Source organism: Cucurbita pepo, chromosome LG19 (assembly GCF_002806865.2).
Source record: "Cucurbita pepo subsp. pepo cultivar mu-cu-16 chromosome LG19, ASM280686v2, whole genome shotgun sequence".
NCBI classification, from domain to species: Eukaryota; Viridiplantae; Streptophyta; class Magnoliopsida; order Cucurbitales; family Cucurbitaceae; genus Cucurbita; species Cucurbita pepo.
In genome coordinates, this window is record NC_036656.1 from 6,800,831 (window position 1) to 6,814,245 (window position 13,415).

A 13,415-nucleotide genomic window follows, 5' to 3' on the forward strand; every position below is an offset into this window, starting at 1 on the left:
TGCGTCATGTAAATGAAATTTATCACAATATAAATAACCATTCAACAGAGTAAGATAAAAAGAGTAATGCATAAGGGTGAAGGGCAAAAAGATACAATATTTTTAATTTATACATTTTATAAATATTTTGGAAAAGACACTTTTATCCCCTAACAAACTTTCAGATATTTCCCACTATCACATTTAATATTTTTGAAAAAAGACATGAAAAAGTAAGGAACAATAATTCCCCCTAATAAAACATAAAGTCATGATAAAATAATAATAATAAATAAATAAAGGTTGTCTCGTCTCGTGCGAGGGCTTGCTTCTTAATTTGTATTATTTTAATGGCATTATAAAATAAATTAAACTTGACTATAGATATAACAAAATAAGGAGGCTTTATACCAAAGTTTTATTATAAAATGATTTCATGAAATAAGGAAGTGATAAAGCAGGAAGAACTCGTGAATGAGTTACATTTTCTTTATGAGTTTGATTTCAAGTGTTAGGTGGAACCTGCAACATTTTTATATCCGACTGACTGTTGAGTTCAAGCAAGACTAAGCTCGAGAGACACATCATTAACATCAGAATTCGCAGCTTTACTCAGTATCAATGGCTGGAATGACCTTAAGCTCAGACATAGAGACATTGTTTCATCGCCAACTCTCTCTACAGCGTTGCTATGATCCAACCTTTTCAAATCTTCATGGCTCTTCGAACTCCCAAAACAATTTTGTTCCTGAAAATAGGAGCATAGTGTATAATAAACTGAACTTGGTTCCGTTTCTTGTTTTTTCACTTTTCTTCAACAGCCCAAGCCCAAGCACACTGCTACGTATATATTGTCGTTTTTGGATTTTTTCTCATGGGATTTCCCTCAAAATTTTAAAACGAGTGCACTAGGAAGAGGTTTCCACATCCTTATAAGGAATGCTTCGTTCTCTACTCCACCCCACTTGGGGGTCAACGTCTTTGTGCTCAGTGTCTGGCTCTGATACCATTTGTAACACCGCTAGCAAATATTGTCACTCCCCTCGTGATTTTAAAACACGTCCATAAGAGGAAGGAGAGGTTTCTACATTATTATAAGGAATGTTTCGTTCCCCTCTCGAACCAATGTGGGGAGTCACAAGAAAACGAAACTGGGTTTAAACTAGAAACAAAAATAGTTACTTTAGCAAACAAATCCGAGTGGTTTGACGAAGAATCTTGAATATGAATATGAGAAAGTACAGAGCGAGAGAGTACCTGAACAGTGCACCGTTTTGTTATGTCCTTGAAGATGAGGTAAGAATTTGGTTTCTTCTCTTTACACTTTCTTTGTTCATTTGATATCTCTTGCTTCTCTTTCCTGGAAAAGAAACTTTCTCTGTAAATCGATCTAATGACCGAAAAAAGTATATATCCCCTCTTCTTCCCCTTATCAGCCTAACAACACCCTCCCCTTCCTAAAGTTGCAAACACTGTTCATCATGTATGCATGAGATATAAAATAGTGCTTTTACTATTGCTTGCCATCTAGTGTATGATTCTTTCCTTGAAAGACCTTCTGGTATTATATATATGCCAAACTTCAATGCAGTAATCAAGAGTATGGAGAGAATCACAAACCGAGCAAGTTTCTGATGGATGAAGCGACGTCCATGGAGCTGGTCAGGAAGTTGATGCCCTGGAACCTCATGGTTGTTGAGTTTTTTCACTGTCACAAGGAGCAAGCATATATTATGTTATATTTGCAGTTTTTGACTTAAAAATCTGACTATGACCAGGGTGATTGATGCTTGTTCAAGAATATAAGCTTAAACAAACAGAAACAGAGGTTGTAAACTTGTAATAAGAAATAGGAATGAAGAACCTTGAGGCGTTTCTTGCTCCTGTTTTGAGCTCCTATACATCTGTCCATGGCAAACCTAAGCATTATTAAACTAATTAAGAACGTTCATAAGCTGCCAGCAGAAGAGGAGAGAAAAAGGGTAACAACGAATCATAAAAAGCTACAAATCTGCACCTGTAGATGGCTTTTTACGTGAGATATGGTAAGACCATTCACATTCATTATCTGTAATACCATCTTTGGAGTAGCTCCTGCAAGAAAAACCAAAAAATGTTTCATTTGAATATCAGAAGAGGAAAAAGAAGAGAACTTGACAGAGATTCATGATGGATTAGCTCAAGCTTACTCTCTTCTCCACCCAGGCGTTCAACTGCATGAACAAAGCAGCGATGGAGATCAGGCGTCCATCTTAATCTGGGCATTTTGGACCGAACATAAGGTCTAACCATGGGGGGTCTGAAGTTGATATCATGGAAACTGCTGCTCAATACTCTCCGCCTAGAAACCCTCATGTTAAGTTGAATAATGATTATGTTGATGCATAAGTCTTGAAGGGGACGTGGAAAAAGACCCTTAAAAAGAGTACCAAGCTCAGTTCAAACCCACTTTATGCCTCATAGAGAGAGAGAATGAAACAGCAGAAGTAGACGATAATAAATAGTATGTGAGATTCTGTTGCATTCATTTGGCCTTTTGTGCTGCTTTTCGCAACTCAGAAGGGACCGTTTAGTCTCCATGGTGTTTGATTGGGAAATGGAAAGTTTGGAGAGGCAGAATTTCTGGCCTGCTCTTTATTCAACTATATCTATGATTGGGTGAAAACAGATGGCTGAAAAAACTGAAAAAGTTGTCCCCAATTTTCTTAGGGGATATAATTTCTTCATTCTGGACATTCTTTTGGTCCTCTTTTCAGACATTCCTTTGGCATCAAGTTACAAAAAAAATGCAGTAGATGTAAGTGTAAGCAACCCAAATCCCACCAATCATATGCTGCAACCAATATACCCAACACCGTTTCTGATAATTCCACAGTAATCAAACTCAGAATTCTAATGTTTTTACTTTTATGAAGATAGATACTTGATCATTAAGTAACGGAGGCGTACAAAAAGCATCAATGGGAGAAATTCATCCATGGATATATGACGAAAGCAGTGCATGTCTTTAAGGAAACATACCAAAAAGCCACTGTTGAAAGCGAGCCTCATAATTCCGGTTGCGACTTTTCATCGAACACCTTATACGCAGTGGGCCTGGAATGCCTCGATGCAACCGTGTGTTGGACACGCAGACCATGCTTAGCAAATAGCATGTCATAATTTCCTCGCACAGTAACACGTCGGTCAGGAAATGGCGCAGTGGGCGTGGACTGGGAAGACTTCCGTTGCAGTTGCGTAAAAGTAAGGTGTAAGCATAGACGTAAGCATAATATATGCAATTTCCATTCCCATAGACGCGAACAAATTTGGGGGGAAAGGAAAATGTGGGCGTCGGTGTTGGGGCTCGGCCTCTGCGGTAAAAGACGGTCTCGAATTGGAGAATATTCTCTGAAAATGGGCATTGGCAGAGGAGCAAGAAACAGATATTGGAATCCTAAGCGAAGGAATTATGGCGGAGTTGGACTTCATGCTCCCCGTTTGTCCGAATGTAGAAAACCTTTCAAAAGCTGATTCAAATCCATTAATTCTTCGGGACGTTCATTCCTGAAAATCTGAAGAAAGCAAACCAAAGCAGCCAGATGGAGAGATCTCTACACAAAGAACACCAATTTCTGCACAAATCACAGAGGTAAGTCTTTTTTATATTTGTCTACAGGGAACGATGTCGACAAGAACAGATGCCGATTGTATCCAGGCTTCTTTAGACTGATAGATTAAGTAAAATTTTGTAACTCAAGCGATTGTTTAAAATCATAAGAACAGAGAAGTTTGACTATGCAGGCCATCCTTAGATTAAGATTAAAATACGTCATGTTCTGAAGCTAGAGGATAGGTGTAGATGTCCTCTAACTCTTTCATCCATTTCAATTTAACGTCATGAACACTAGTGATGACAAGATTTGAGATACCGACTCGAGTGGAGGCAGCAAAGTTCCACTTGATGTGGACATGAGGATGTCATTCAGATACCGACTCTACATTCGGCTTCTATTGCTATGCGATCTATGAGCATCTTTTAGAATGTATCAGAAGCACACAATCAATCTGGAACAGGTAGTTGTTTGAAATCCAACTTACTCACAATGCATTCTTCAACCATGTTGCTGTAAATTGATCCACTGTCTCATGGCTTAGAATTTATGAATCTTCATTACAAGGATTCGATATCAATATATGATTTTGGTATGCCCTTTGAGAGGTTTGGTTGCAGCTATGTGGGGTCATTATTAATATTTCACTTGATTCAAACAAACCGTAGAGAATGGTAGAGGAAACATCATGGCCCTACAGTTTTGTCTCCTCGTCTTTTCATTTAATGGCAAATGAACATGGTTCCATTTCAAGGAGACTCTTAATTCATGAGCCTAAGTCTTTTCTCAAAAGGTTGCTTTTTTTTTTTTCCGATTTTTGAAGCCCATGGCATCCTTTGTTTTTTCTTTTTTTCTCCTATATTTCTATCATTTCTTTCTCCAATTATTCTTGTATTGACTTTTTTTTTTTAATATATTTTGTTCAATTATTTATTATTGTTTCTACTCTTAGTTCTTCCTATAAATTATTTGGTTGAGAATAATTATTAATATAGGCGACAAAATTTATAATATACTTATTAGTAAATGAAAATTAAATCAAAATTTACTTGAAACTAATAATAAGATAACATTTTTCATGCAATTAAGGACATTGTTTTCACACCATTATACAAAACTTTGGTCTCTCCTAAAAAAAATTTAAAAGATTAAATATTTGTTTTCTAAATATATTACTTTTAAATTTTATTCTTTTGAATTATTCCATTGAAATATACATTAAAAAAAAAGAAGAGAAATTATTGTTTTGGAAAAATATTTAATAATAAAAAAAGGGTAAGTTTTGGAAAATGTATTGAAAAGGGAGTTCGTGTTGTCTCCCCTGCAACTATTGTAGGCGTGCGCGACACTTCGGTATGATCTCGGTCTGCAACTCCTTCATCCTCTCCTCTAGAGCGAAGTTACTATTTCCTTTCTCCTTTTTGGAGGTAAGAATTCCTTTGAATATCTGGTGTGTTTTGTGGGGTGCACACCAACTGTTTGTAGAAAGTTCTCAAAGATGAGTGATATAAAGAAATCAAATTTGAGATAGAAATGTTATTAATCCAAGCAGTGTTCAAAGTTACTAACCTATAGTATGTACCCTACATTTATCTGCCATGTCTATTACAACATGCTCTTGCATATCTCTGATTGTGGTGTCGGATTAAGCACTCTGTCCAAGTGATGCTTCGTGTTGGTGATTTGGAACGCTCTATCAAGTTTTATGAGAAGGTATCCCATTCCAAGGAATTTGTTTGTATGTGCTTACTATCCTACAAGTTGGATTACTTCTAAGGGCTGCTTTCAATGTTAACACACCTGTAGTGTTTTGAGATCAAGGCCCTATTAAGGATAAAACAAAATATGTTTTTGAAGACTTGTTAATACACTCAACCATGGAAATTATCAAGCATAATCATGAACAAAACGAGCCCTCCTTTTATTTGTATGTTCTATGTTTTGTAGGTTTCTAGGAATTGCATTTTTTCATCTCCCAGGGGCAAGCCACCAGTAACATTTAGCAAGTGAAATCCTTAACAGAAAGAAAGCTTAGTCCGTGCACCTTCCAATTTGATCAAGTTATACATATACAAGTCTTCCTATAACCATGGATATTGCTAAAAGAATGATGAAGTGAGAATGCCAGGGAAGGATTCTGCTAAAAAAAGTTCATCCTTGTTGCAACTGACCTCTCATTTATCCCAGAACCCGAATCTGGCATTGCTTCCCGCCAGATTGGAAATAAACGACACACTTTTCTCTGTATAAGATGACGAGTAATCAAACTTTGTCAACTGGATAACATCCAAGAACTCGGAGAAACCTTGCAAATTCCTGCAAGATAATGTTTTTCTGTAAGGCCTTGGTAAAAAAGAAAATTTGTTCTTAATATTAGATGGTTGATAAATAAAAGCTTGTTTTCCCAACTTAATTCTTTTAACCTTTCTTTCTAGGAAACTCAAAAGTTGATATTTAAAAAGCATGACATTACGACTACTGAAGTGAGAGAAATAATAACACATGACTGCTGGTTGGAATATACAATAAGATCATTACAAATGAAGAGTGGAAAATTAGCCTTCCCTTAATCCACAAATTATAATGGACAGACCTGTAGATGTGCCATAGCACTTTGAGCTCGGGGTTCCATCATTGAAGCTTCAAAGTCTATGTAAAAGAGATAATCAAAATATCTGCCAACAGCAAGATGGTAAGCTTTCATCATAAACCTTTTAACCCGACCATAAGTTGCCTTTTAAGAAATAAAGACTAAAGCAGTTGACTGTGGACAAGCTAAAAGCTTTTATAGCCTACCGATGGTTATTGAGTATAACTTTTATCAATGACAATTTTCTAGTCAACTTCTAGCATTAACTACATGTTCAATGATGATTGTTCCAAAATTTCAGTATACAGTAAATTCTTACTCACTTTGCTCTTCCTTCATTGGAATCATCTACAACCCTTAGAGGACGTTGTTTCTGCGGGCGACTCTCTATCTGAATGACTCCAAATAATAAGGCTAAAACTGTAAGCTTGCCAGTTACTTAAAAGGCATAACAAGAATTTAAGTAAAATCTAACTTCAAGCATACCTTTGTCAAATTAATCTCCCGCAAGGCAAAGACTGCCAAGGCCTTGAATAGAACACCGGGTCCTTCCTCAAGAGTAAAGACAATGCTGGTCTGAAGGGAAAAAAGAAAATGTATTAAATATGTATAAAGAAAGGCCATAACTAAGTACCAAAGAAAATTTTACCTTGTACAGCTTATCTGTTCCCGGAATAACGGGTTCTCTTGCAAGAATCAGAAAACGTGTGATGTTATTATCATTATCCTGGCCATTTCAAATCAGGGACATATCAACTTCAAGTTCCATAAAACAGCTGGCATGTATGAACATAAACACCTAAATGTTGCTATACGGATAATGTTTATAAGACGAGGAGATTACAACTTGTTCAATCAATTGTCGTATCCTGAACATATTTTACTGCTGCGGTAGAAAAATTGTTAGAAGCTTTCATATTAAATTGGTTATTTGACAATATTATCTGTTCCTCCAGTTTTTGTCTGTTAGAGAAGGGAGAAGTACTGCAATGCAAGAGAATGAAAAATTTGATTGAGTAAATTATTAGAAGTTTTACCTGAACATTTTCTGCAAGAATATTGAGCCCATAAATTTCTGCAGCTCGAGCACTTGCAATCGCTCCAGTGTCTCTTTTTCCACTAGAGGCCACAATCTATATAGAACTTCATAGGTGTTACTTTAAAGAGCTCTAATGTAACGCAAGATTAAATTTCTAGGAAAGAAAAATGGAGCTTCCAGAAAGAACCTGAGCAGCTGTGGCAGTGTCTTCACTATTAATCCTCATAACGCCAAATCCGCTCAATGTCATCTCACATTGATCAAAAGCCTGTAGACAAGGTTGCCATAAACATATCACCAAAAGCAAGGACCAAGATCTTCCAATATTTGAACCTCCCCATATATCAGTATGCATCAAGACTATGGTTCGAGAGAAAACAAAGACTATATAATACAGTATAAACAATAGGACCCACATGAGGATGGCTCAAAACATTCTTCAGTTCCTCCTTCCTCACACCTTGCAATCCCAAGAGACAGTGGTTAACTTGCAATTGCACTTCCCCGGCAATGTGTAACCTATGCCGAAGGAGTAAATCATAATTACGATGATTGCTTCCACCAACAGAGTTCTCAATTGGAAGAACAGCCTTTTCAACAAGCCACAATTCAACTGCCTGCAGAAAATGATCTTCACATTGTCAAAGGAACAACAGCAACAAAAAATATATCAAGTTAGAAACAAATCTATGAACCTTAAATGCAGCTTCAAAATCGTCACATGGAACTGTCTCACACTTTGGGTATGCTTTCATTGCAGCAATCTCACTATATGATCCAGGTGAACCCTACAACATGCAAATGAAGCAATGACAACTGTGCCATCAACATTCAAAAGTAATGAAAGACCCACGAGCTTCACCTGATATGCAACCCGAACTTTAGAACCGTCATTTGGAGAGTGAAGATCGGTTGCAGATAAGGGTTCTGCATTGTTCGTGTAATGCTTAAGGATTAGCTCGGGAGACAACAACACAGAACAAAAACTAGGGAGTAGCAAAGCAGAACTATCAAACAATCTATTTAAATGAGAGCTTCACTCCCAGGAAAAAAAAAACCTCTACAGAAATCAATGCCATAATCCTATTGATTACCCATGTCCGAAAAGAATTGAAAATCGATATCAAACAATTTCCATAATCCAAAAGATAACCAATACATAATAAGAACTTAGATTCACGGATAAATAAATGCATGTTCAACTTACTTGGAAGAATACTCAAATCCTTACGAGAACCCTTGGGCTCCTCCAGAGTCCGATTAATCGTCTTCGACGAGTCGACAGCGTGTTTTTCATTTTCAACGGAAGTGATTGCTCCCTGAGCCGAAACAACCACACGACAAGATTCCCATTTCCGCAGCCTGGTAAAGTCATGCCTCAAGCTCAAGAAATTCCCAGTAGAACCAGACTCATAATCTGAAATAGCCACCGACAGAGAAGAAGCTCGAGCGGAATCCTGGAATGGATGAAGCTTAAGAGTAGCCATTAAAGAAATTCCAAAATGTTAATCCAGAGGGGGTATAGTAGGTGAGAAATCTGTTGGCCAGTTTCAATGAAAGCGTGAAGCCCAGTGCGGCATTGTGAAATTGGTGGACGAGAACGACGTGCTTGGACCCAGCCCTTTATTGCTGTGTTAAAAGAAAAAAAAAATTACTAAAGAGATACAAAATAAAAGCTTGTTTTTATCAACCATATAAATACATATTGTAAGAATTAAAAAAATGATCACATTAATTCGATTGTAAATAATGTTGGTCCAAACCTATGGAGATAGAAGATATAATAATTATGCATACGAGCTTAATAATATTGTATTATTTAAATGAAAGTCATATGAGTAAATGATTTTTAATTTATTATTTATATGGATAAAATAGAAAAATTGAGTTGGGCCAGGTCTTGGCCCATTAGACATGTTGTAGACATATTAATCAACAAAACAAAACAGCTGAGGTTTGGGCAAAGGAACGGAAAGTACAGACATTGGAAAGAAAGAAATATCCACAGCTTCTGCTCCAAACCTATTCATTACAAAAAGACGCGCCGATTGCCTCTCTCCTCTCTCCTCTCTCCTCTCTCCTCTCTCCTCTCTTGTGCTTCCCAATAAAGACCACTCCTGCTTTTACTATTTTGCCCTTCCCCTCTTCTTCTTCTTCTTCCTCTTTCACAGTACTTGTCGCTCTCTTCCCATTTCTCTTATTCCTTGCTTCAGTTTTCACTGCTATAATGGCGAGGTCGTCGACCCCCACGTCGACGTCGCTTTCCCCCATTAAACCCAAGGATTATGCTCATAGTCCTGTCCACTACGCCGTCGTTCTTGCTGATCATTCTGCTCTTTCCCGTATCGTTTCTACTCTTCCTCGTCTTGCCGATCCTGCTTTAATTCATACTGAGGTCGATTCCCTCGCTCAGGAGCGGATCGCCGACAAGATCTCTGCCGTTCTAGACCGTCGTGATGTGCCTTATCGGGAAACTCCGCTTCATCTCGCTGTTAGGCTTAAGGATGCTTTTGCTGCGCGCACTCTTTCCTCTGCTGGTGCTGATATTTCTCTCCAGAATTCCGCTGGATGGAACCCTCTGCAGGAGGCTATGTGCCGCCGGAGTTCGGACATTGCGCTCATTCTCCTCCAGGTCCATCACCTTGCCGCTTGGTCCAAGTGGCGCCGACGACTGCCACGCGTTATTGCTGTTCTTCGTCGAATGCGTGATTTCTATATGGAAATTTCGTTTCATTTTGAGAGCTCTGTAATTCCGTTTGTTGGGAAAATTGCTCCGTCGGATACCTACAGAATTTGGAAGCGCGATGGTAATCTCAGAGCCGATACGTCGTTGGCTGGATTTGATGGTTTGAAGATCCAACGCGCGGATCAGAGTTTTCTCTTTCTCGGCGATGGGGATCAAAGCCACGACATTCCCTCTGGCTCCCTGCTTGTGATCAACCGCGACGATCGCAAAATTTTCGACGCGTTCGAGAACGCGGGGGCACCGATGAGCGAGTCCGACATTGCCGGATTCTGCTCTCAGACAAGTGTTTACCGGCCGGGAATGGATGTTACCAAAGCAGAACTCGTCGGAAGAACAAACTGGAGAAGACAGGAAAAAACCGAAAGCGTCGGAGAATGGAAAGCCAAAGTTTACGAAGTACATAACGTAGTGTTCAGCTTCCGATCGAGAAAAGTGGCCGGCAGCGAAGGTGATGTGGCAGGTAGCGAGCAGGTCCTCCCGCTGGAACTCGACGAAGACGACGACGGATTCCTAGTAGCTGAAAACCCTAGTTTCGGGCTTCCGGACCGGCATAGTACCGACCGGCGAAGACACAGTAGCTTTGTTCGGGAAGAGAGGGAATGGGTGATGATGCCGAGGAAAAGCGTGGATATACCGTCGGCGACAGCAGCGCCGCCTCGGAAGGCCGTGAGGCCGAATTTTACGGCGGCTCCAATTGAGGCGCCGCAGACGAGGGAAAAAGAGTACGTGAGGAGCTTACGGCCATCGGTTTGGTTGACGGAGCAATTTCCGTTAAAGACGGAAGAGCTTCTTCCTTTACTCGACATTTTGGCTAACAAAGTGAAGGCGGTGAGAAGGATGAGAGAGCTGCTGACTACCAAGTTCCCGGCGGGAACTTTTCCGGTCAAGGTAAGAATTGAAAAAGGAAAAGTAAAACACGGCAACTGCAAGACGTCTTTCTGGGGTCAATTAAAAGTGGGCCCCGTTTCTCGAGCCTTAGAATTTCGCTTTCTTGTAGCCTATTCCCAATCTCTTTAATTTTTATTTATTTATTTTTATCGACGTCTAAGCAACGGTCTCACGTAGAGAGAGCCTTAGACGCCCTCTGATTGATGCACGTCCTCGTGGGGCCACCATGGTGGATCGTGTGGGTTGTTTTGATCCTACGGTGGTGGAGGATTTACCCCACACAAAGAAAGCATCTGGGCCCCATTTTGCGTTTTCTCTGAATCCTGGTTTTCCTATAAGGAACGGGTCCCACTCTAAATACGCTTTTCTTTCTTCCTCTCCAAACTATAAAAAGAAAAACAATAACACCCAAATACATTTCGACTCAGATATTATAATTATTATTATTTGCTGGGAAAAAGAAAAGTTTTGTTGTTGTTATTATTATTATTATTATTATTCGGCTGAACGAGTGTCTTTGGATTTGTAGGTGGCTATTCCGGTGGTACCCACCGTAAGAGTGGTGATAACTTTCACCAAATTTGTGGAGCTTCCACCGGCGGAGCAATTCTACACGCCGTTATCAAGCCCAAGACAATTAGCCAACGGCGGGAGAGACGACCCATCTGAATCGCGCTGTTCTTCCTCATCTTCCACTTCATCGTCGTCGACGTGGCTGAGGCGAAGCAGCAGCCACTCGGCTGCCGGGTCGACGGGCAAGCAAAACCAACGTTGTTCGTGGTCGGCGGCTCAAGACGAAATAGACCCATTTGCCATTCCAAGTGGTTATACGTGGGCGAAGTCAGAAGACAAATCAAGCAAAATGAAAAGGTCAAAATCCACAAGGAAATCGAAATAATTTGTGGTGCTGGAGGGAATTAATTTAATTAGTTTCATGTTTTTGCTCGTGGTTTGCATTTACAGATACGATGTAGATAACCGTCTAATTATAACTCACTTGTCCTTTCAGAATGTTGGCGGTCTATATATATATTTTGATTCCAGTCAACAATTTTAGTCAACTTGAAAGAAATTGTTGCTGACAGTTTTGTTTATTATTTTTTGTCGGAATTTTGATCTTTGCCCATTCAGTTCAATGTTCTTCCCCCCCATACTTCCAATTTGAATCTTTTATTTTTCCCCCTTCTGGACCATCTCTTATTCCGATGCCCCACGGCTGGCCCCCTCTAAAATTGATGTTCTTGTGAATGAACAGTTCAAAAACCAATCATTTATGTACTTTATGATCTAAACAGACGTGATTATTGAATAATTGATGGTTGAGAGAAAGGAAACAGTTGGATTTGAATGGAAATTTGAATTTGAACCGAGGTTAGTTATATCAGTGGTTAGACATGTAGTCAAAGTTTAGGGGGCTTGTGAAAATGAGATGCTTTGTGATTACGAGGAGGATTAAAGATGCAATTTATTAAAAAGAAAAAGATGAGCAAAAGACATAGTTTGCTTGGTTAGATGGAAACCAGGTGTAGTTGGCAAGTCCTTTAAAAAAGTATTATTGCAGTGGGGAGTGAAAGACAGCCCATCCACCTATGGCCTTATGTGCTGCCTCTGCTTTCTAAAGGCGTTTCTGGCAATTATTTTCTAATCTTCCTCAAATTCCTCCCCCCAAGTTTCCGAATTTCTTCATCGTTTTCCATCCCCAGGTATGCTCTTAACTATATCATCGCTTCCTGCTCCTAATAATTACTGATTCAGATCTTTTCTGTTTCTGATATATCTTAGTTTTGTTTGTGCTTCTTTTAGTTCAATATATGTTCAAATTTAAGAGAATAATCTTTAGATCAGATCTCTCTCTCTCTCTCTCTAAAATGGGTTCAGCAATATGACAGCAAGAACCTAGCTGAATGTTGAAGAAAAGGCTAAATTTTGTGTAGCTTTACTAATCTGGGTATATATAATGGATATCCGAACAAGGGTTGTTTCTAGCCATATATATTTGATTGCTGTTACTATTAACACCAATAATGGATAGTGGGTGAGTCTAATATTGGTTGGGAGTTAGACACTATGGCTGCAGAAGCACCAAGCTGGGCCGACCAATGGGGAGCCGGAGGGATTGGAGCCATAGAAGAAGACGATGGCAGTAAAGCCAAAGGAGAACACAGCTCCGACAAGAAGGCTAGGTCTAAGCCTGGATTTGCGAAGGCCAAGGCCGCGACCGTGGCTGGTGCCAAAAAGATTGGAAGTGGGATATCTAATGGCATCAAGTGGATCATGAACCCACGCAAGAAAAACTCCAATTAAATTTCGGCAGATTTGTCTCCATATCCTTGGCACCAATATAACAGATCAGAGAGAGAGAGAGAGATAGAAAGAAAGAAAGAAAAACCTACTTTTGTTAGCAAAAGGTTGAAACTTTTCATCATTCTGGTATTTGTTTTTTAAATTTTGGCAAGCATGGTTCTCAGAGTTCTGGACTAGATTCGGCTAAGATATTCAGCATGCTGTGGAATTCAGGTTCCATCCTGTTATCATTTCCATATATCATAGAATCAAGTAGTAGTTTCAGGCTCATGTCTA

General features: G+C 39.3%; 3 protein-coding genes and 2 long non-coding RNA genes across 9 annotated transcripts; 3 read left to right on the top strand and 2 right to left on the bottom strand.

The window, feature by feature from the left end:
- Positions 1-434: 434 nt before the first annotated feature.
- Positions 435-3,769, bottom strand: LOC111781858 (protein PHOSPHATE STARVATION RESPONSE 1-like). Of its 4 annotated transcripts, none has more exons than XM_023662578.1 (7): positions 3,001-3,769; positions 2,169-2,394; positions 1,997-2,073; positions 1,844-1,883; positions 1,600-1,687; positions 1,237-1,339; positions 435-727 (listed from the first exon to the last, which is right to left on the bottom strand). In XM_023662578.1, the coding sequence occupies exons 1-7, from the start codon at positions 3,028-3,030 to the stop codon at positions 536-538; spliced, it is 756 nt and encodes a 251-aa protein (XP_023518346.1). In that variant the 5' UTR covers positions 3,031-3,769; the 3' UTR covers positions 435-535. The 4 variants fall into 4 exon arrangements, with proteins under 4 accessions (XP_023518346.1, XP_023518345.1, XP_023518348.1 ...); XM_023662577.1 differs by having other exon boundaries at positions 1,844-1,898; XM_023662580.1 differs by having other exon boundaries at positions 1,844-1,898; positions 2,169-2,320; positions 3,001-3,085.
- On the top strand, positions 3,525-4,321 carry LOC111781859. The gene is made up of 2 exons (XR_002813025.1): positions 3,525-3,610; positions 3,763-4,321. It is a non-coding gene; the product is annotated as an uncharacterized LOC111781859 (long non-coding RNA).
- Positions 4,322-5,466: 1,145 nt separating this feature from the next.
- LOC111781108 (arogenate dehydratase/prephenate dehydratase 1, chloroplastic-like) lies at positions 5,467-8,817 on the bottom strand. 2 transcript variants are annotated; one of them, XM_023661546.1, is made up of 11 exons: positions 8,409-8,814; positions 8,064-8,128; positions 7,897-7,989; positions 7,618-7,818; positions 7,389-7,469; positions 7,200-7,295; positions 6,812-6,889; positions 6,649-6,738; positions 6,486-6,553; positions 6,166-6,247; positions 5,467-5,888 (listed from the first exon to the last, which is right to left on the bottom strand). In XM_023661546.1, the coding sequence occupies exons 1-11, from the start codon at positions 8,686-8,688 to the stop codon at positions 5,835-5,837; spliced, it is 1,188 nt and encodes a 395-aa protein (XP_023517314.1). In that variant the 5' UTR covers positions 8,689-8,814; the 3' UTR covers positions 5,467-5,834. The 2 variants fall into 2 exon arrangements, 1 of the variants encoding a protein (XP_023517314.1); XR_002812949.1 differs by lacking the exon at positions 5,467-5,888 and having other exon boundaries at positions 6,232-6,247; positions 6,486-6,561; positions 8,409-8,817.
- Positions 8,818-9,178: 361 nt separating this feature from the next.
- On the top strand, positions 9,179-11,929 carry LOC111780966 (ankyrin repeat domain-containing protein 13C-like). The gene is made up of 2 exons (XM_023661345.1): positions 9,179-10,835; positions 11,365-11,929. Exons 1-2 carry the CDS (start codon positions 9,429-9,431, stop codon positions 11,731-11,733), a joined length of 1,776 nt encoding a protein of 591 aa, XP_023517113.1. The 5' UTR covers positions 9,179-9,428; the 3' UTR covers positions 11,734-11,929.
- A 304-nt stretch (positions 11,930-12,233) lies between these two features.
- Positions 12,234-13,403, top strand: LOC111782211. Its single transcript, XR_002813069.1, has 2 exons — positions 12,234-12,538; positions 12,898-13,403. It is a non-coding gene; the product is annotated as an uncharacterized LOC111782211 (long non-coding RNA).
- Positions 13,404-13,415: the final 12 nt, after the last annotated feature.

What these genes read in the sequence shown, in the direction of transcription:
- LOC111781858 (XM_023662577.1), bottom strand. Translation starts at nt 3,030, where the DNA reads ATGAGGCTCGCTTTCAACAGTGGCTTTTTG. An exon ending in ACGTAAAAAGCCATCTACAG is followed by an intron (nt 1,899 to 1,996) that starts GTGCAGATTTGT and finishes AATAATGCTTAG; the next exon opens with GTTTGCCATGGACAGATGTA. An exon ending in GGAGCAAGAAACGCCTCAAG is followed by an intron (nt 1,688 to 1,843) that starts GTTCTTCATTCC and finishes TCCTTGTGACAG; the next exon opens with TGAAAAAACTCAACAACCAT.
- LOC111781108 (XM_023661546.1), bottom strand. Translation starts at nt 8,688, where the DNA reads ATGGCTACTCTTAAGCTTCATCCATTCCAGGATTCCGCTCGAGCTTCT. An exon ending in ATGTTTTGAGCCATCCTCAT is followed by an intron (nt 7,470 to 7,617) that starts GTGGGTCCTATT and finishes CCTTGTCTACAG; the next exon opens with GCTTTTGATCAATGTGAGAT. An exon ending in TTCTTGCAGAAAATGTTCAG is followed by an intron (nt 6,890 to 7,199) that starts GTAAAACTTCTA and finishes TGAAATGGCCAG; the next exon opens with GATAATGATAATAACATCAC.
- LOC111780966 (XM_023661345.1), top strand. Translation starts at nt 9,429, where the DNA reads ATGGCGAGGTCGTCGACCCCCACGTCGACGTCGCTTTCCCCCATTAAA. An exon ending in CGGGAACTTTTCCGGTCAAG is followed by an intron (nt 10,836 to 11,364) that starts GTAAGAATTGAA and finishes TTGGATTTGTAG; the next exon opens with GTGGCTATTCCGGTGGTACC.